This window comes from Astyanax mexicanus, chromosome 12 (genome assembly GCF_023375975.1).
Source record: "Astyanax mexicanus isolate ESR-SI-001 chromosome 12, AstMex3_surface, whole genome shotgun sequence".
NCBI classification, from domain to species: Eukaryota; Metazoa; Chordata; class Actinopteri; order Characiformes; family Acestrorhamphidae; genus Astyanax; species Astyanax mexicanus.
In genome coordinates this window covers 33,203,618-33,224,527 of record NC_064419.1, presented here as the reverse complement: position 1 = coordinate 33,224,527, position 20,910 = coordinate 33,203,618, and the positions used below count along the sequence as shown (strand labels likewise).

Below are 20,910 nucleotides of genomic sequence, written 5' to 3'. Positions count from 1 at the left end.
GGTTTAAGGTCAGAACTTTGACTTGTCCATTCCATAAACATAAACTGTATTCATCTCCAACCATTCTTATTAACCAGTCATATTTATAAAAAATATAGAACATTTTAAGGGGGTTACAAACTTTTAAACACCACTGTACGTCATGTTAAAAAAACTAGCTGGTAACACTTTATAATACTGTTCCATAGTTAATAGGTAACTAAGCAGTAACTAAGCAGTAACTAATAAGTAGTGCTGCATTAACACCTAAATATTTTCTATTAACTACCAGGGAGTACTGAATAATTACTCAGTAGATAGTACTGAACTAATGATTAGTTCACTATTAACTTCACAATAATTACTGAGACTTACATATCTCCCAGAGAACTACTTACTAATTATGTCTCCTTTATAATAACTATCAATTAACTATAACTATTAATTACTAATTAATTACTGCTCAAATCAACATTAATTACTGAAAACCCTTACATCCCACCTGGGGAACTATAGATCTAAATCAGGCATATTTGAATTAAATGCATATTAATTAAAGGCATATTTGAATTAAGCAAGTGACACCATTTGTAATAGTGGTAACCTTAATTACCTTATTATCCTCAGTTACTTCCAAATATTAGCAACATATAGTAAAATACTTCAGTGTGTATTACTCTGCATAACAATCATTTTTGGAATAAAAAAAAACAACATTATAACGTAATATTATTGCATAGAAGACATTGATGAAAGTTCTCCAGAAGGCATCTCAGACTCTAAGAATGACTGTAAGACTGTAATAATGTAACAATCATTGCTTTAATACTAGGTATCAGCCTTATAAAAGTGCATCTTCAGCGTTTGCAGTCTCACAGAGATTTATTTATTTTACTGCGCAATATTAGGGTAATTACGGTAATTTCACAGCCGACGCAGCTCTCCTGGTCCTTCGTGTAAATTCTCTGCTGTGCGCTGCTGCTGCTGCTACTGCTGCTGCTGGAGGAGGATTAAGAGAGACTCTGTTGCTTTCATATTTCTGTATTTGATTGAAAATAAACTAGTAATCAAGATATTGAGATCTTTTCCAGCTTATTTACCGCCGGATCAGATGAGGACTCTTTGTGGGTTGTTAACCAGCTTTAGGATGTGTGTTAGCTAGCTAAGTTAGCTAAGTTGTGTGTGTAGTTAGCGTTAGCCAGCTGAGTTAGCTAGGTTATGTGTGTGTTAGTTAACTGGCTAAGTTAGCTAGGTTATGTGTGTGTTAGTTAGCTAGTTTAAATGTGTGTTAGTTAGTTAGGTTATGTGTGTTCGTTTGCTAGCTAGGGTTAGTTAACTTTTATGTGTGGGTTAGTTAGCTAGGTTATATGTGTGTTAGCAAGTTAAATGGGTGTGTGTTAGTTAGCTAGGTTAACGTTATATGTGTGTTAGTTAGCAAGCTAAGTTAGCTAGGGGAAATGTGTGTGTGTTAGCTAGGTTAATTGTGTTAGCTAGTTTAAATGTGTGTGTTAGTTAACTAGGTTAAATGTGTGTTTATAATACTGTGACATGATCTGCAGTAACTCCTAAAGAAGAACACAGTAACTCCTCAGTAATTAGTAATTAGTTACCATGTTTCTCACTTTATAATACTGTGGTATGATTTGCAGTAACTCCTAAAGAAGAACACAGTAACTCCTCAGTAATTAGTAATTAGTTACCATTTTTCTCACTTTATAATACTGTGGTATGATCTGCAGTAACTCATTAAGAAGAACACAGTAACTCCTCAGTCATTAGTAATGAGTTACCATGTGCTGCTGTTAACTCCCGAAAAAAGAAGACAGGGACCCCTTATTAATTATCTATGAAGAACACAGGGATACCTAGTTTGTTATCTAACACAAATATTTATTCATTTAAACATGATTTCCCCCAGAATAAGGATGTAGGACACAACCTACAGTAAAGCTGTATGTGAGCCATCACTTCTACTGAGCACATCTCCAGGAGGACTGAAGAAGAGCACAGGTTTAGAATAAACACCTGTAACACACTGACAGAACATTACAAAAATGGGGGTTAAGCAGACTACTGCACATTTCAGTGTGTCTTACATTTGGAAGATATTGAGCATACTCACTGACTTTAATACCACCACTGATAGAATAACCTGCAGCAGCAGATAAACACACTGATAGAGGCTAGCGGTCCGGCGCTGTGGAATTACCGTAATTACCCTAATAATGGGCACTGAAAGTCTGTGAGACTGCAAGGCTAAAGATGAACGTTTATAAGGTTGGTGCTTAAAATTAAAGCAGTGACCATTAAAACAAAATTGAGTACAGTCAGTCTTAGAGTCTTCTGGAGAACATAAATAATGTCTACTATGTAATAATATTACGTTATAAAGTTTTTTTTTCTTTCAAAAAAGGGGTTTAAGCAGATTACGACACACTGTAGTATTTTACTATATGTTGCTAATATTTGGAATATAATGATGATAATAAGGTAATTAAGGTTACTACTACTACAAATGGTGTCACTGGCTTCAAATATGCCTTTAATATCACCCCTGATAGAATAATTGTTTGTGTAGACTGATTTAGATCTATAGTTCCCCAGGTGGGATGTAAGGGTTTTCAGTAGTTAATGTTAGTAGTAAGTAGTTATTATAAAGAAGACATCATTAGTAAGTAGTTCTCTGGGAGATATGTAAGTCTCAGTAATTATTGTGAAGTTAATAGTGAACTACTATAATCATTAGTTCAGTACTATCTACTGAGTAATTATTCAGTACTCCCTGGTAGTTAATAGAAAATATTTAGGTGTTAATGCAGCACTATTAATGAGTTACTGCTTAGTTACTGCTTAGTTACCTATTAACTATGGAACAGTATTATAAAGTGTTACCAACTAGCTGAACTGGAGCAGGGGGACAAAAGCGTTTTTTTCACATTGAAGGCAACGCATTGCAGCTGATCCCAGGTCCAGTCCTGTCCTGCTTTGTGGTGTTTGCAGTAGCTGCCTGTGTGGACAGAGAGAGACGGTGAGGCAGTGAAGAGCAAAAAAACAAGCAGACTGCAGATTCACTGTGGAGAAAAGGTGAGACAGTAAAGATGAAGGCCTGCTTAAGAATGCTCAAGTAGTAAGGTTAGTAGTAATTACGAAGTATTATTTAGGGAGGAATAAGACTATGTGTTGTTATAGTTTTAAAAAATAAACAAACATGCTTTTACAAGCAAGAAAAAGCACATTTCGAAAGAGATTTCAGATTTACTTAATTTTAGTTTTATATGTTTTCCACCTGTTTTAATCCTTTTTTTAAATCTATCTATTGTTATCTTAGGAGATAACAATCTTAGTGATAGTATTAGGAGAAGTCTGCATACTGTGTTGATTTACATGTTAATGTTTAACAAATCTGTGTCCTTCAAACCTTTGCATTTTGTGTGTTTCTGATTCCTCTAATTCAAAGACATGCAGTGATTTACGAAACTGTTTTACTTAACCTAACATAATCTTACTTACTATCTGATCAAATCTAATAAAATCAAATGTGTCAAAAATGAATCTAAAAACCATTCTGTTATTATACCATTTTTCATGACTACTCTCTTCTCCTGATTGTGAAATTGTAAGTTTAAGGTTGTATCTATGTCTGTTACTGTATTATCTATTGTAACAAAAAGTAAAGCGGCATTCATGGGATAGATTTTTCACATGAAAAGTTTGTAAATACAGGAGGGAAATAATTATTTGTTCCCCTGCTACAGAGACATCAACAGTCTATCATTTCTGGCATACTGGTTTATTTTTAACACAGAGAGACACACTATAAACAAAAAACACAGAAATAAAACATAATAAATAGAGGTTATACATTAATTTGTATTTGATAAGGTGAAATAAGTATTTGATCCTCAAGCAAAATGTAACTGTGTACTTGATGGAGAAACCCATGTTGACGAGGACAGAGATCACGTGTTTCTTGTAGTTGTTCACCAGGTTTTACTGGTTACATCTCAGGGTAAATTTTAGTCCACTTCTCTTTATAAAAAATCTACAAATCATGAAAGTTTCAAGGAAGTCGCGTGGCAGCTCAAAGTTTTAGCTTCCTCCGAGGAACTGTAGGGGATTAAGATCTGGAGACTGGCTATGTCACTCCAGGATCTACATGCTTCTTCTCAAGTCACTCCTTGTTGTCTTGGCTGTATGTTTTTGGCACCATCATACTGGAAATCTTTTCCATTCATGACCCATCTTTAGTGCTCTGGCTGAAGCCAGAATCTACGGTACATATCCCTGTTCATCAGCCCCTCAATGCAGTGCAATGCATTGCAATGTACCCTTAGCAGAAAACAGCCCCAAAGAAGAGTAATTATATCTCTATGTTTGAGAGTGGGGGCAATGTTCTTGGGGTGAAATACAACATTTCTGTACCTCTGTATCAACAAAACCATTTTCAACACAACTTCTCTATAAGCATCGACTCTCTCTCTCTCTCACCGACAAATGTTGCTAGGAACCCAGGTGTTATGGTTGATGACCAGCTCTCCTTCACGCACCATGTGGCCTCAGTTGCTCGATCCTGCCGCTTCGCGCTTTATAACATCAGAAAAATTCAACCGTTTCTGACGCAACAGGCCACCCAACTCCTGGTACAAGCAGGAACTTAAGCCTCGACTGCTGCAATGCCCTGCTAACTGGCCTCCTGGCCTGCGTAGTAAAACCACTCCAAATGATCCAGAATGCAGCAGCACGTCTGGTCTTCAACCAGCCAAAACGGGCACATGTCACCCCGCTGCTCATTGAGCTCCATTGGCTACCAGTTGATGGTCGCATCAAATTCAAAACTCTTACAATCGCCTACAATGTGATGACAGAACAGCTCCTTCCTACCTGCACTCACTCCTGAAGGCTTATGCTACCTCCCGGCCGCTGCGCTCCTCCAATGAACGTCGCCTCGCTTTACCAAACACTCACACAAAGCAATCCAGACTGTTCTCGTACAGAGTTCCCCAATGGTGGAACAAACTACCTTCCACTACCAGATCAGGAGAATCTCTCGCTATCTTTAAGAAACTCCTGAAGACAGAGCTCTTCAAAGAGCACTTACTCTCTTAACACACTAACTACTTCTAACCTCATTTCCTTCATCCCCTCCTTCACTCATCTATCCCATTATCTCCCTTCGACCTCCTTCAAGCCCTATCTAAAAATGTTTTATCTTAACTTCTATTACTTTTGTACTTGACTATTGTAGGTCGCTTTGGACAAAAGCGTCTGCCAAATGTATTGTAATGTAATGTCAAAACATGGCGAGCCGTCTTGATGCCTTAACTGACCACAAAACATTTTCCCAAGCCTTCTCTGAATCATTCAGGTGTTAATTGGCAAACTTCAGACGAGTCTGTACATGAGCCTTCTTCAGTAGCTGGACTTTACAGTTACTGCAGGATCTCAATCCAGTACGACAAAGTGTATTACTACTGGTTTTCTTGGTGACCGTGCTCCCAGCTCCCTTGAAATCATTAACAAGGTCCTCCCTCCCTCCCTCCCTCCCTCCCTCCTCAGAATCATTCTTACCCCAAGAGAGATCTTGCATGGAGATCTTGCAGTGAGGGCGATGTACTGTTATCTTATTTTTCTTCCATTTTCAAATTATCGTGCCAACAGTGGTCTCTTTCTCACCAAGCTTCTTGCTGGTGGTCTTGTAACCCGTATCAATTTTGTCCCAGACGTCCTTTGACAGTTCTTTGGTCTTATCCATGGTGGTGGAGAGGTTTAAATGGAAAAGACTGATTCTTTGACAGATGTCCTTTATACACATAGCGAGGTGAGATTAGGAGTACTTTCTCAAAGGGACGGGACTAATTTATGTGCCTTATGGGCATAAAACGGGTCTGTAGTTGTTTCTGGTTCGCAGGGGATCAAATACTCATTTCACCTAGTCAAATACATATTGATGTACATATAACAAAAAGAATAGACTGTTGATATCTTTGTATAGGGGTTAAACTTAAAAATCGACAGGAGATAATAATTATTGCCCCACTGTATGGTTAATATTACACGTGTTTGCTGGAAAATTTGGTGTGGAATCAGATTTTATTTGTTATTTTTTGTTTTTTCTTGTGCAGTGATGGAGTCAATTCAGTATGACCGGTTTACATCGTCTGAGAGTGAGATCCCTGAACACATGGGGCCTCCTCCTTCCACACCAAGTCAGTCTCACATACACACACACACACACACACACATACACACACATACACATGGACACACACTTGATAACCCATGATAACCTGTCAAAGCTTTTCTTATTTTAACAGCCATTTCTGAATACTATCATAAAAACTATCACAATCTCTATCAGAAACATTTGCTGCTAAATACTGTACTCTACTATGTGTATGTACATCTAAACTAGATCTAATCTACAGAATTCTGATCTAATCTAAACTTTTAAATGTGTGTTCACAAATGTCTGTTAGTTCAGAGTGTGAATTACTTAATTTTATGTTGTGTATAATCTGTGTGTGTGTGTGTGTATTTAGATCGACAGGACAGGAGGATTTTCATCATGTTTGGAGTCCTGTCTCTATTTCTTCTTACTTTAACACTTGCAGTGGGAATTAAATGTAAGTAAACTTGGGTGTACTGTTAAAATGTGTTCACTTGTAAAACTCATGTACATAACATTAAAATAAATCCAAAGAATCATAAGTCAGGGATGGATAAATGTATCCACCTGTAAAGTTCTATATAACAGAATAACCCAACAGGAAGTCAGGGATCAGTGGTCAGAATGTGCTCTATGTCAGTGCAGTTATTCATGTTTCAGCTAAAAAAACAAAACAACAGGATATCACCGGTTAGAATCCTGTTTGTGTAGCTTGACATCAGCTGCCGGAGCCCTGAGAGAGCACAATTGGCTTTGATCTCTCTGGGTTGGTAGATGGCGCTCTCTCCCCACATCACTCCAAAGGGTGATGTCGATCAGCAAAAGGCGTCTGTGAGCTGATGTATTGGAACCAAGTTGCTGTGCTTTCCTCCGAGTGCACTGTGAAGCTACTCGGCAATGCTGCATCAGTAGCAGATTGAAAAGAGGCGGTGGCTGACTTCACATGTATCGGAGGAGGCATGTGCTAGCCTTCACCCTCCTGACGTTGGGGTATTACTAGTGATAGTGGTAGTCCTAATGAGTGGGTTGGGTAATTGGCTGTGTAAATTGGGGAGAAAGTGGGGAAAATGTTTTTACTAAAACAAAAAAAGAACAAAACAAAAGACATAAACCAAAAAAACACACCAATAAATGGTTGTTTGTATTCTTAGTCACTCAGGTCAGTATGCAGGTTTCTGATCTGATGGAGTCATTGGATGTGGTCAGCACTTCCATTAAAGTACTACAGAAAGGTATGAACCCCCCAAACATCCTGCTCTCATTGCTCTCTCTGTCACCTTATCTCTCTTTCATGTCTTTGTCTCTCTCCTGCTGTTTTTAATATTATAATACTGAGATAAATGTTAAATACATATACAGATAAAACATCTTTGTAATTCTCTTAAATTCCATTCTATTCTTGTTGTGTCCTTCTTTAATATGTTAATGCTCTTCTTTTTATCCCTCACTCTCTTTTTCTCTCCTTTTTTCAGGTAGTTCTACCTATCCTGAGCTTATAATACCAGTCAGAGGTGAGAACCCACATCCTATCGTAATTTCTATTCTTTTACCATTACACTCTATCATTTTTAACACAAAATGTGTGTGTGTGTCCTGTAAAGGTCCCTGTGAAGATGACTGGACCTTTTTTAAAGACAAGTGCTACTTTGCCTCCAAACTAAGGAAGAGCTGGGAGGATGCAGAAAAAAACTGTGTCCAGCGGAATGCACACTTACTGGTGGTGAATGATGCAGAAGAACAGGTAATACCAATATAGTCTATAGTCTATCATTTAACACACTGCATTAAAAACAGCCTAACATTTATTACACTACATTAAATCAGCCTACCATCCATTACACTACAGATTTGAAGCAGTCTAACCTTCGGCACGCTGTGTTTAAAACAGTGTAACATTAATCACATTACATTTAAACCAGATTTGAAACAGTCAATACATTGCATTTAAAAGTCTTACATTCATTGAACCATGGAAAATGTGGAACTGCATATTCTATATTATATTTCATCACACTGTGTTTGATACAACATGTAGTTCCAAAATAATAACTTTTAAGTTTAAAAAATATTCCAGAATAAAAATATTTTTCATAGTATTCTTGGAGAATTTCTATTGATCTGTTCATCGTGATTTTTTTGAATAATGTGAGGGACAGCTCTTGTATTCATATGATGTATTAAACAAAAAATGGAGATGTTTTTCACTGAACTGCAGCAATACTGACTAATCTTTATTTAACTGTATTTAAACCATGTTTAAAACCAGTTTTCTTTCTCACTCCTTAACACAGGACTACATATCTCAGGTCATTGAAATGGGTACCAATTTCTGGATTGGTCTGGTGGAGAGAGAAGAGGGAACGTGGAGTTGGGTAGATGGAACAGATTACACAAAAACTAAGCAGTAAGATGTTTTCAGAACTAAAATTCCATCTCTCATTATGTTATCATTTATATATTTAAAGGGAAATTCAACTATGTCCCATTCTTTCCAACCACTGCATCTGTTGAGATGACTTTATTCAGAGATTTTGAGGGTTTGGTGTAAAAATTCCAACTCAAAATTCTTAAAAGAGGTGGTCAGTTATATATGGAAGGTTAACAATGGGCAAATATTTTCCAATTTTAATGAAATGTCTAATCATGTCTCATCTGATTTCTAATCAGGCCACATATTTATACTTGTTTGGTTTATCCCTTTAGAGGAACAGATGTGGTTCTATTCACAACCACTGTAAATAATTTTACTGGGTCAGGGTCTTTTCACACAAAACCCTAGACTCTGAAAGACTCTTAATGATTTAAGCTGAGGTGCAGTGACCCCAAGTGTTTGGAATATAGTGTTATATAGTGTTATCTTAAATATATTTTATTGAGATTTTAAGTGATGGACAAACACAAAGTAAACACAAAGAAATGAGGTATCATTTTCATTTTGTTGGTTTAAAATCTCTTAAAATCTCTATAAAATACTTTTAAGTTTGTGGTTGTAGGGTGGCAAAATGTGAACAAGATCAAGGGGTATGAATACTTTCGCAAGCCACTGTATGTAACCGATTATTAAAGGGTCTTTCAGTAAAGGCAATGGATTGAACATCGAACTTTGATCAGAAAATAACTTTTGGATACTTGAATGGTTGTTTGCTTTGTAAAACTGCTTGAACAACCTTCCAGAAATCTTTGTACACTTCAATCAATCAATCAACCTTATATTTTCACTCGGGAAAAAACATTGAGGGTGACCCTCATTTATAATGTTGCCGAGCCTTTATAACAGCAAAGGGACTGAACACATTTAATAATAATTTAGAAATAATAAGAAATAAAATAGTAAAAAATAATACAAAAATAAAAGAAGTACTCATTTTAAATCAACATTTAATACAAATATATATATATATATATATATATATATATATATATATATATATATATATATATATATATATATACACACACTACCGTTCAAAAGTTTGGGGTCACATTGAAACGTCCTTATTTTTGAAGGAAAAGCACTGTACTTTTCAATGAAGATAACTTTAAACTAGTCCTAACTTTAAACAAATACACTCTGTACATTGCTAATGTGGTAAATGACTATTCTAGCTGCAAATGTCTGGTTTTGGTGCAATATCTACATAGGTGTATAGAGGCCCATTTCCAGCAACTATCACTCCAGTGTTCTAATGGTACAATGTGTTTGCTCATTGGCTCAGAAGGCTAATTGATGATTAGAAAACCCTTGTGCAATCATGTTCACACACCTGAAAACAGTCTAGCTCATTACAGAAGCTACAAAACTGACCTTCCTTTGAGCAGATTGAGTTTCTGGAGCATCACATTTGTGGGGTCAATTAAACGCTCAAAATGGCCAGAAAAAGAGAACTTTCATCTGAAACTCGACAGTCTATTCTTGTTCTTAGAAATGAAGGCTATTCCATGCGAGAAATTGCTAAGAAATTGAAGATTTCCTACAACGGTGTGTACTACTCCCTTCAGAGGACAGCACAAACAGGCTCTAACCAGAGTAGAAAAAGAAGTGGGAGGCCGCGTTGCACAACTAAGCAAGAAGATAAGTACATTAGAGTCTCTAGTTTGAGAAACAGACGCCTCACAGGTCCCCAACTGGCATCTTCATTAAATAGTACCCGCAAAACACCAGTGTCAACATGTACAGTGAAGAGGCGACTGCGGGATTTTGGGCTTCAGTGCAGAGTGGCAAAGAAAAAGCCATATCTGAGACTGGCTAATAAAAGAAAAAGATTAAGATGGGCAAAAAAACACAGACATTGGACAGAGGAAGACTGGAAAAAAGTGTTGTGGATGGATGAATCCAAGTTTGAGGTGTTTGGATCACAAAGAAGAACATTTGTGAGACGCAGAACAAATGAAAAGATGCTGGAAGAATGCCTGACGGCATCTGTTAAGCATGGTGGAGGTAATGTGATGGTCTGGGGTTGCTTTGGTGCTGGTAAGGTGGGAGATTTGTACAGGGTAAAAGGGATTCTGAATAAGGAAGGCTATCACTCCATTTTGCAACGCCATGCCATACCCAGTGGACAGCGCCTGATCGGAGCCAATTTCGTCCTACAACAGGACAATGACCCTAAACACACCTCCAAATTGTGCAAGAACTATTTACAGCAGAAGCAGGCAGCTGGTATTCTATTGGTAATGGAGTGGCCAGCGCAGTCACCAGATCTGAACCCCATTGAGCTGTTTGACCGTATGGTACGCCAGAAGTGCCCATCCAACCAATCCAACTTGTGGGAGCTGCTTCTAGAAGCATGGGGTGCAATTTCTCCAGCTTACCTCAACAAATTAACAGCTAGAATGCCAAAGGTGTGCAATGCTGTAATTGCTGCAAATGGAGGATTCTTTGATGAAAGCAAAGTTTGATGTAAAAACAATGTTATTTCAAATACAAATCATTATTTCTAACCTTGTCAATGTCTTGACTCTATTTTCTATTCATTTCACAATGTATGGTGGTGAATAAGTGTGACTTTTCATGGAAAACACAAAATTGTTTGAGTGACCCCAAACTTTTGAACGGTAGTGTATGTAAAACAGAAAATTCTAAAATACCATTAAAAAAATGTAACACATAAAAAGTAAAAAATGTATAATATATAAAATAAGTAAATAGATAATAGTAAAAGTAAAGTAAAATGTTAAAAATGATAAGTGATTAAATGAATAATAGAACTAAGAACAAGAATGAAAAAACATTAAAATTAAACAAAACATTAAAATTAAATAAAAATAAAAGTAATGATAAATAAACAAAAAATGAATAAAATAAAATAATAAAAAATAAAAGATATACTAATAAAAAAAGTAAATTTAATACAGTCACAGGCCTTCTTTTAAAGAAAAAGATACAAGAATAATTGAACTCAGAAGAATGTGTCGGATTGCAATGCTATTTGGAAGAAGGATAAAGATTAACAGGAACAATAAATTATTACATTTTTAGTTTTGACTGATATGGGAAGCTCTTGGTCATATTTACTCAGCTACACATACATAAACAGTGTGTAACATGTGTAAGAGAACATACCAGACGTCTTAGCATGTAGATGGTCTTGTCATTTGCTGGCATTCACTGTGTTATATGAAGTCCAAAGTCAGTGCAGTGTTTTCCTGGAAAATCTTACAGCACTTAATGCTTCCCTCTTCTGACAATTTTTATGGAGATGCGGATTTCATTTTCCAGCAGCGCTTGGCACACTGCCTACACTGCCAAAAGGACCAATTGGTCTTATACATAGACTGTATATAGCTGGACAGAGCATCGTCTCTTAAAAGTGAAGCCACCACAGGTCGGGCGCCCCCTGCTGTTCGGTTTCAGAAAGCTGTGTAACCCCACCCATCCCCATAGGTTTCAATGGCAAAACAGACAACTTTCAATCATGTTTTTTTCTAATATACTGTAATTCTACCTCCATTATTTAAATGCAACAGCTAGTGTAACCTCTGCTTATATTGTCAATTTTTTTATATCCCCACAGAATTCGGTTTTTAAAACTTTATTCGGCTCTATTCAAAAAAGGTGTGGTTATGGTAAAAGGGCTGGTTATGGGCGGGACCAATAACAGACCGTCAGCTCCGCTCCTCCCCGCTCTGCAGTCTGTGACTGCGAGGCAGCCCTCAGGGGCGGGGTTATTTAAATGAGTAGGCGGTCTCTCCACAGCCTTTCTCCCTCCTCTGGTCTCTACTGCGCAGACTCTGGTCTCTGAATCGCCAAAATGGCGGAAGATTTTGGCTTCATTTTCATTGAATGAATGGGAACGGCGACACGGCGTCCATCTTTATATACAGTCTATGGTCTTATATAATATTCTAATTTTCTGAGACACTGATTTTTGGGTTTTCACTGGCTGTAAGCCATAACCATCAATAATAATAATAAAAAAAATAGATCACTCTAGGTGATCTATATAATATATATATATTATATATATATTATATAGATATTATTAGTATTATATTAGTATTATATATATTATACTAATATATATATATATTATATATATATATATATATATATATATATATATATATATATAATATATATATATATTAGTTTCACATTTTGAACTGAATTACTGCAATAAAGTAAATTCTTATATACATAGCACCTGAAAGGCGATCACCTTTTGTTTTTGCTTAGATAGTTATGTTTGTCTAAGTTATAATGTCTTAAATCATATTAAAAGCGTTGTCTTAATGCTCTTCACGTCCACAGCTTCTGGGATGATGGTCAGCCTGATAACTGGGATGTTCGCCTGAATGGAGAGGACTGTGGTCAGCTTCATTCTCGAAGCCAGGTGACCCACAGGCCGTGGAATGATGCGGACTGTTCGCTGGCTTACAAATACATTTGTGAGGGAAGTCCCAGGAGACACCAATCGCACGCATAGCTGCAGAAACGGTTTTATCCTCGACCCCTTTACATCAGACTGGGGTTATTAAGTCCTTACAAAGAGAGAAATACACACATATACAGACTTTCACACATAAACCACAATACACAGTTCAAAACAGATGCTCTGTGCTGGATGTGAAAGGGGCCGTCAGTTGTTTTGGGTTTTATGAATATAATAGCGAGAATATACAATACTTACTTCTTATTACAATATGTTATAAGTGTGAAATAATGTGTGCTGTTCATTATTTGATGACTTTATCATGTACATTTTTGGAAAACTGTGTGAGAATAAAGAGGAATAGGGGGGAAACCTCATACATTGTGTGCATTTTCATGAACTTAATAATCAGATTATAAATTTATTTCTGCATTCAATTATTCAAGTAGTCATGTCAAAAGCATAATTAGATTTTTTTTAACATATGAGTAAGATCTATAAATCAGATTAAGAAACAGGATAAAAAAGCTGGATTTTAGCTTAGTAAAAAGATTTCTCAGTCAATGAATACTCCTGGACAACTTGTCACGCGAGCCAGACGAGACATAGACATGTGCAGGTAGTTAATGCAAAGTTTATTAGCAAAATGGTAAAACTTACAAACGTAGAGTTACGTGGGACAGGCATGGTAAATAGAGCAGCAATAAACAACGTACCAGAGAAAGCAGGCTAGAGGTAATACACAGGAGGTCCAAAGCAAACCACAGCAAGAGGGCAAGGCATAGGAATGGTCAAAAAACAAAGCAGGGTCTAAAACAAGAGAAGCTAATAAACAAAGGGCTAGGCTAATGAGGTCAAAACAGAAAAACAGGTCAACAACAAAAAATACAAAGTACAAAATAAATGTTGGGTAGAAGAGCTATGAAAATAGGTTCAATACTCAGCAATGGGGAACAGAAACAGGGGTATTATTACAAGGGGAAACAGGAAATGGCAATTGGAACAGTCACGTGATCCGGAGGGTAGAGCACAGGTGCATACTGGGTAATGTAGTCTTTAGAGCGAGAGTCCAGGACAGGCAGACAGTCAGCAACAGGACAGTCACTATTCTCGTATTTCTCAGTCTGTGCATGCAAGAAAACAGACTGTGGTAACAGAAATAAATGAGCAGCTTTTAGCACAAAACCTACAATATGGCAGCATTACACAACTAAAGGATTTAAAGAATCTTTATCTTCCAGCTAATCTATTTTTACTGCTTAAAGAAATGTTGTGGCATGAATTGTGTTTTACACAATTTTCTCATTTTGTGAGTTTAATGTGTGTCCAAATTTTTGACTGGTGCTGCACCCAGAAGTATAAAACTTGGTGAATAGTAGTAGTGGGTCATCTTTAGACACAAGATCAGCTTTTGTCTTGGTTGAAGTAGGCAATTTCCAAGTTTGATTCACGAGTGCATACTCCCAAGGACAGAAGGGCATTCTGTAACTGAAACAGCTGCATATTGATAACGCTGCTTCCTTAATCAATAAACCATATATCTAAACTTTGTCCAAACCACTACATTCTCTCCCAAAAAATAAAAACTTAAATATAACTTAATTTTATCAAGCAGCAGTACTATTTAGAAAACATATAAATTGTAGTCATGTACTTTCCCATTCAATACACTGATAAGAGAAGTCCACATGTTATCTTCCATGCGTCCTCAATATAAAAAAGGAGCAAGAACACAGATTGAGAAATGGACAGGCATTATGCCATAACCAGCTGCATCACCAGAGCTATCCCTGATCGAAAATATTTTAGATTCTATTTGACACGCTATCAATGTCCCATGCCTACCATTCAATCTGCAGGAACTGTGTGAATATTAAAGCTGCATGAAACGGATTTGTGCAGGACACCATTAGGAACCTCTACAACTGAGACATCTGGCCTGATCTGTTGCACAATACTTCTCATCTCATCTCATCTCAATGTCAACCACTTAATCCGTGAAGGGTCGCGGGGGGGGGGGGGGGGGGGGGGGGGGCTGGAGCCTATCCCAGCAGGCATCGGGCGAAAGGCAGGATACACCCTGGACAGGCCGCCAATCCATCGCAGGGCATGCACAATACTTATGTATGTAAATGTAACAATGTTGCTGCCCATTAGGCTAATAAACATGGACTACTACTAAAGTCTTTACAAGATTTTTATTTCTAAAAAGATGGCTGTTACTTTTGCTTTTAGCTACATATGTGGATAATTTTGTCAATTTTAAATATTATGTGTTGCATATGAACAGGTAACTGTTTACTGCTTTGCAAGGTATTATTATACCTACAATCTGTACTACAAGCAAATTTAATGAGGCCTGTGGTAGAGATGATCTCAGGTGAATCCTGTAATTAACTAGCTGTTTCTTGCATCATTTTCAAAAATACATATTTGATTGTGTTGTTTTTACTGTAATACGTATTTTCAGTTTCAGCACAAAGCAATGTGTGCACACAATGTATTGCTTTAGAAAATATCCCTTAAGCTTGTAAAATGTATGCATGTTTACATTTCCATGAATTAGATATAAACAGAAGTTCTTTTTACCCAAAATGATTTGTGTGTAACTATACATTTCAAAAAGACTGACAGTTTATGAAAGATGGACGTTATTTAACTTACAGTTGTTTCTGTAGGTAACCAAAATTAATAAATCATATTCCAGTACAAATTATTTAACGTGTTACACATTAAAAACACACTTACTGACTAAAAAGTAATGCACAAAGAAGTAGGTATGCAATTGAATGAAACATTATATGTATTGTGACAGTGAGTATGAATGTAATGATGGTATAGATGATTAAAATACTATAGTGAAAGTATAAGTTAGATGATTACAATATTATAGTAAAAGTATAAGTTTATTGGGGAAAACTGTAATACATGAGATGCAGTTATGTATAGAGGGATACAGGTTCCATATGGCATCCTGTGACACATTTGCCAATATATGTTGCAGCTGGTTCTGTAGATTCTGCATATACAGATTAATAGGAGATAAATCTGGGAAGGCCAAGAAAATGTAGGGATGACTCTCATACTCTACATTCAAACCTGATCATCATCAAATGCCAAACAGAACCTGGATTTATTGCTAAAGTGATACGATGACTACCCTCTCTTAAAGTCTCTCAAACTCTGTTGACAGGGCAAAATGTCTTGGAGAGCATTGAAGTGGCACGCCAAGCAGTCAATGGGCTTTCACTAAGAGGGACACTACCTAAAGTAGCCTCTGAATGCCTTTTTATATGGCAGTGGGGGAAGCTCCTTTACAGCTTCTTGTGGAAAGACCCTGTGTCTAATCACAACATACCTGTAATAATTTATATATCTGCCTAAACCAGCTGTCTCAGTTAAACCAGTGACTAAATGGACAGACCGTTTGAGTTTAAGGGGGTAATTGGCACTGTTCCAACCTGCCCCGTTTTTTTTGCCTAATCAGCTCAAATTGTTGGCCTCACCTCTTCCCTCATCCCTCTCCTCCCACATTTAGGCTTCATCTGCCACGTTCCCACCACTCCTCCCCATTCTGTCATTTTAAAGGCAGCTCTGCAGGAGGCTTTCTTCTTCTTACCCACAGCCATGTATCTCTCCTGGTTTCTGCTCTTTGCCACAGGTGAGCCACAATGTATTAGTTACTTCAATGGGTGTCCTCAGCCACAGGTAAGTCCATGTGAGACACCTAAATTCAAAGCCAAAGGTTTATTTAGAGACACGGGTAAGTCGATAGCTATACAGGTGAGTCCACGGTCACAGGTGAGAGCATGGCTACAGGTGGGTCTACAGCCACAGGTGAGTCCATACACTGAAAAAATGCGAACTAATTTCATTGACAGTGCAACCTTGGTGCGTAAATCTCACACCTTTAACAAAAAAGGCTCCTGGTACCAACTGTTTGCATACTTGTTGTGTCTTACCCTCATTAACTCACCATCACTGTGTAGTCTTTCTTCCCAGGCTTAAACTGTATAAATTAGGGCTGTGCGATACTGCAAAATTTGATTTCGATCCAATACCAAGTAAATACAGGGTAAATATTGCTGATACCAATACTGATACTTTTTACTACTAACATCTACTTTTGTGTAGGGGAGAGCATCATACATGTATCATAATTTATTAAGTGAATAAATCATCAATATGGAAATTTGAATGAAAACTTGAATTTTCATGATTATTTACTTATTTTGTAAGTTTTCCTTTAATTAATCATGTTTTTGATGATAATAAAACACAGGACAAAGTTTTTAGGCAAATATATATATACTTTTATTAGGTAACTCAGAAATGTTTTTTAGAAAACTTAAAACTTAAATTGTCTTTTGGGGCTCCTTTGAAAGTTAACATAAATTATCTATTCAGCCATATTCATATTTCAGGTTTGAGGTTTAACTATATCTTTTTGTAGGTAGAATATCTATTTTTCATTTACAGTGAAATGATTCATTTAGTTTTAGAAAAGGGGTTGGGGTGGAAACAGTGAAGTGAGAGAAGAGCGGTGTTGTTCGGCCAGTCGGTCACCTTGAAAGAGTGAAACTTAAGAATCGATCTCATCACACAAGTATCGATCAATACCCAATACCAACGTTACCATCGATACTATCAATATTTTAAATTGATCTGCCCACCCCTAGTATTAATTGTACTTATCTGTTGCAGTGTTGAAGGCTGTAAGAGCAAGTTACCACTTATTCTACTACTGAGAGTGGCTTTATGTTAGCCACTCATGCACTAATATAGAATTAGTCCAGTAAAGACTATTATATTAACTGAATACATCTATAAAAAGGTAATTTTGGTTGAACAAATTAGAATTGACTATACATGAAATACTAGTTATAGCTGTAGGTTAGTCTATAGACCCATGCATGTTCATAACCACAGGTGGGTCATTACCACAGGTCTCTGCGAAACCACAGGTGTGTTCTTAGCCACAGACGAGTCTATACAGTAGAAACAAACATGTTCATAACCACATGTGAGGCCATAGACAAAAATTGCTCTTAAAAAATGTCTTTAATCTATTGCATTGCTTAAATAATACTTTGTAGCACCTGTATTTTTAAGAGTGTAGAAAACCAATGTCAGTAAAACAAGGTGTTCTAAAACTCAGTGGCAAAGATTGGCACGTATTGAGCTGTGGAACTGTTTTCTCTATAATTAAATATATATTTAAATTTGTATTAAAGACCTTTGGGGTAACTTGCAGTAAAGGAGTCAGGAAACCACCCCCACCAATTAAAATCCTAGATTTTAGAAGAACGCTAAAAGAGTAGGTCTGAATACTTTTTTATCTACAGATTTCAATCATGACATATCCATTTCAAATCACAATTCCAAACTTAATATGTAATGTCAAACCTTGCTGATGTTCTTCCTGCAGTGTCTGCGGTGCGTGGAGCTGTGGTGCCCTATGCCTTATGGCAGTTTGGTAACATGATCCAGTGCGCCCAGCCTGGTGTGAATCCTCTTATCTACAACAACTACGGCTGCTTCTGTGGGCTTGGAGGGTCCGGCTCACCCAAAGACCAGCTGGACCGGTATTGAACATTTTTCCAATGATGAAAAAATAAAGGAGGCCACATGTTGCTAGTAGTGACCTCCAGATACTATAAAGCTAAAGTTACAGTTTTTAAAGCATATATAATGATCCTCTTACCTGAATTGTACTCAATCAGCTAAAACACATGAAAGTGTAAAGTGATGCTGTAGCCTATTTTAGTCACTAACTGTCTTAAACTACTGTATTTGCTCAGGTGCTGTCAAGTGCATGACCAGTGCTATACAAATGCCAAGAAACTTCCAGAATGTACCTTTTTAGACCCATACGTCAAGGTCTATTCTCACTCCTGTTCCAACAAAAAGGCCTCCTGCTCAGGTAAGGATGCTAATATGCTAATATAGATAGTTAGCATATATCACTACTACTATATAGCCTATAGCTGCACTAATTTGTCACCTGTAGTTCCTTTTTTTGGTCCGAATCAGTTGATGAATTTATTTATTTGGGAGCGTTTTTTTCCAACTGTTTAGTTTCACACAGGTATAACCATAAACGCACCAAAATGCGCACAAATAAACCACGCAAGCACCTTGTTTCCTCTGATTGGTCAGAGCTGTCTGGCAGGAGCAGAAAAGTAAATATAGCAATAAGATTCTGTTACAGCGTGTATATATGTTTAGTTAAAAGCTGCTTTTACACAGAATGCTGAAATGCTGTGCTTTCAAACACAGTTTTTTCAACGAAGCGTGCAGCGCAGATGTACATGTAGTAAACAAAGTCACACAGCTGCAAGCAGTGAACGCTGCACAGACCGTGGGTGTAAACAGCAGAAGCAGCACACGCAGCATTCAGTGTGAAACTGCTTAGCATGGACTAAACTGCGCCTCATCAATAGTTTAGCTCAAATAATTTAATATGTTTAATAGCTGGGTCGGATTGAGACTGGATCACATTCTCACCACAAGTGAACTGCTACAGAGTTCGGTTGGGACCAGACCGAGACAAACTCCACTGGTCTCAGGTGCTATTACTGTTTTCACTTCTGCTCAATAAACCGCACTAAATCTACAAACAATTTAGAGTCCAAACTGTGCTGGTGTGAAAAAGCCCTTATACAAGTTTTTTTGTGTGTAATATATTGTACACAATTGATGTAATACACAAATACAATACAAAATGTAACACTTGCTTGACTTGAAAACATAGTAATTATGAACAAAACGGAAAAAAAAAATCTTACACAAGGCCTCCATTTTTTCCCCTCACATTTGTTTGTTAAAAATTCCAACTTAACTTTTTAGAAATGTTAAGAATTTTTGGGGTTATTAACAATTCAGGCTTTTTAAGATATATATTTTATTTCATTAAATGTGGGTGTATTCTTAAAGATTTTTTCTTTAAGAATACAATAATTTGCAGTAAAAAAAAAAAAATCAACAGCAATTTTTAAGAGATTTTTTTTTTTTACCAAAGTACCAAAATAAGGTAAAAATATAAAATTCAAATTCACACACAGGATAAACAATAATTCCTTAATAAACATGAAATTAATAATCTATTGCTACAAGTTATTACACAAAATAAAGAAGAATGGAAATAGGTGCCGTGACCCAGACCAGTGTGAAGAAACCGTCAGCAGACCCAGCTTGTTTTAATGATACCCCTCACCAAGTAGTACAGTAGCACACGTACACACGCTCGCCCATTCTTCAATATTTCTATATTTTGTGTGAGAACTTGCAGCACTGGAAGACAAAAATGTAAAACGTTACTTTTTTTACTTTCTTTGTACTGGGGTGGCTACTGCAGTTAATCAGAAAATAAACAGGAAATCAGAGACTGCTGCTGAGGGACGGTGGCTCAGCAGGATCAAACGTAGCATAACTGCAGTTCACCACTTATCAGTAGAGGGCGCCACTACTCCACTACTTTAGAGCATTAAAGTGTCTAATTTTATGACATTCATCTAAAACAAAGGTATTTTCTCACTCTGTTACATATACACTGTGTGATTGTTTGTGTTTGTCTGTGTCCAAAGGATCCAACGCTAAATGTGAGGCCGCAGTGTGTGAATGCGACCGGGTTGCTGCCCACTGCTTCGCCCAGTATAATCACGTTTACAACTCTGCCTACAAGAACCTCAGCCAAAGCCAGTGTAAATGAGACGCTGACCCCAGATGTGGAGTGAAATCTGTAATTGATACGTTTTCTGTGTAATTTACAAGAAAAAAAATATTGCTTACAATAATAACCATGCTGACAAAAACAGATAGCAGATTGTTTGTGTGTTATTTGTAATGTAATAAGTACATTCATAGTTTTAAAAACGGTCAGCACACTGTTAT

The 20,910-nt window shown here is 36.9% G+C and overlaps 2 protein-coding genes across 3 annotated transcripts; both read left to right on the top strand.

Moving 5' to 3' along the window:
- Positions 1-2,900: 2,900 nt before the first annotated feature.
- Positions 2,901-13,394, top strand: LOC103026907 (hepatic lectin). Of its 2 annotated transcripts, none has more exons than XM_007247127.4 (8): positions 2,901-3,063; positions 6,102-6,185; positions 6,519-6,602; positions 7,297-7,377; positions 7,618-7,656; positions 7,747-7,886; positions 8,437-8,549; positions 12,897-13,394. In XM_007247127.4, exons 2-8 carry the CDS (start codon positions 6,104-6,106, stop codon positions 13,069-13,071), a joined length of 714 nt encoding a protein of 237 aa, XP_007247189.3. In that variant the 5' UTR covers positions 2,901-3,063; positions 6,102-6,103; the 3' UTR covers positions 13,072-13,394. The 2 variants fall into 2 exon arrangements, with proteins under 2 accessions (XP_007247189.3, XP_007247190.3); XM_007247128.4 differs by having other exon boundaries at positions 2,901-3,111.
- A 3,175-nt stretch (positions 13,395-16,569) lies between these two features.
- On the top strand, positions 16,570-20,835 carry pla2g1b (phospholipase A2, group IB (pancreas)). Its single transcript, XM_015605307.3, has 4 exons — positions 16,570-16,678; positions 18,446-18,602; positions 18,819-18,940; positions 20,604-20,835. The coding sequence occupies exons 1-4, from the start codon at positions 16,645-16,647 to the stop codon at positions 20,726-20,728; spliced, it is 438 nt and encodes a 145-aa protein (XP_015460793.2). The 5' UTR covers positions 16,570-16,644; the 3' UTR covers positions 20,729-20,835.
- The last annotated feature ends 75 nt before the right edge of the window (positions 20,836-20,910 follow it).

Excerpts from the sequence above, each read along its gene's own strand:
- pla2g1b (XM_015605307.3), top strand. The coding sequence starts at position 16,645 with ATGTATCTCTCCTGGTTTCTGCTCTTTGCCACAG. Across the intron at positions 16,679-18,445 it reads GTTTCTGCTCTTTGCCACAG|TGTCTGCGGTGCGTGGAGCT; the intron begins GTGAGCCACAAT and ends TTCTTCCTGCAG. Across the intron at positions 18,603-18,818 it reads CCCAAAGACCAGCTGGACCG|GTGCTGTCAAGTGCATGACC; the intron begins GTATTGAACATT and ends GTATTTGCTCAG.
- LOC103026907 (XM_007247127.4), top strand. The coding sequence starts at position 6,104 with ATGGAGTCAATTCAGTATGACCGGTTTACATCGTCTGAGAGTGAGATC. Across the intron at positions 7,378-7,617 it reads CATTAAAGTACTACAGAAAG|GTAGTTCTACCTATCCTGAG; the intron begins GTATGAACCCCC and ends TCCTTTTTTCAG. Across the intron at positions 8,550-12,896 it reads GATTACACAAAAACTAAGCA|CTTCTGGGATGATGGTCAGC; the intron begins GTAAGATGTTTT and ends TCACGTCCACAG.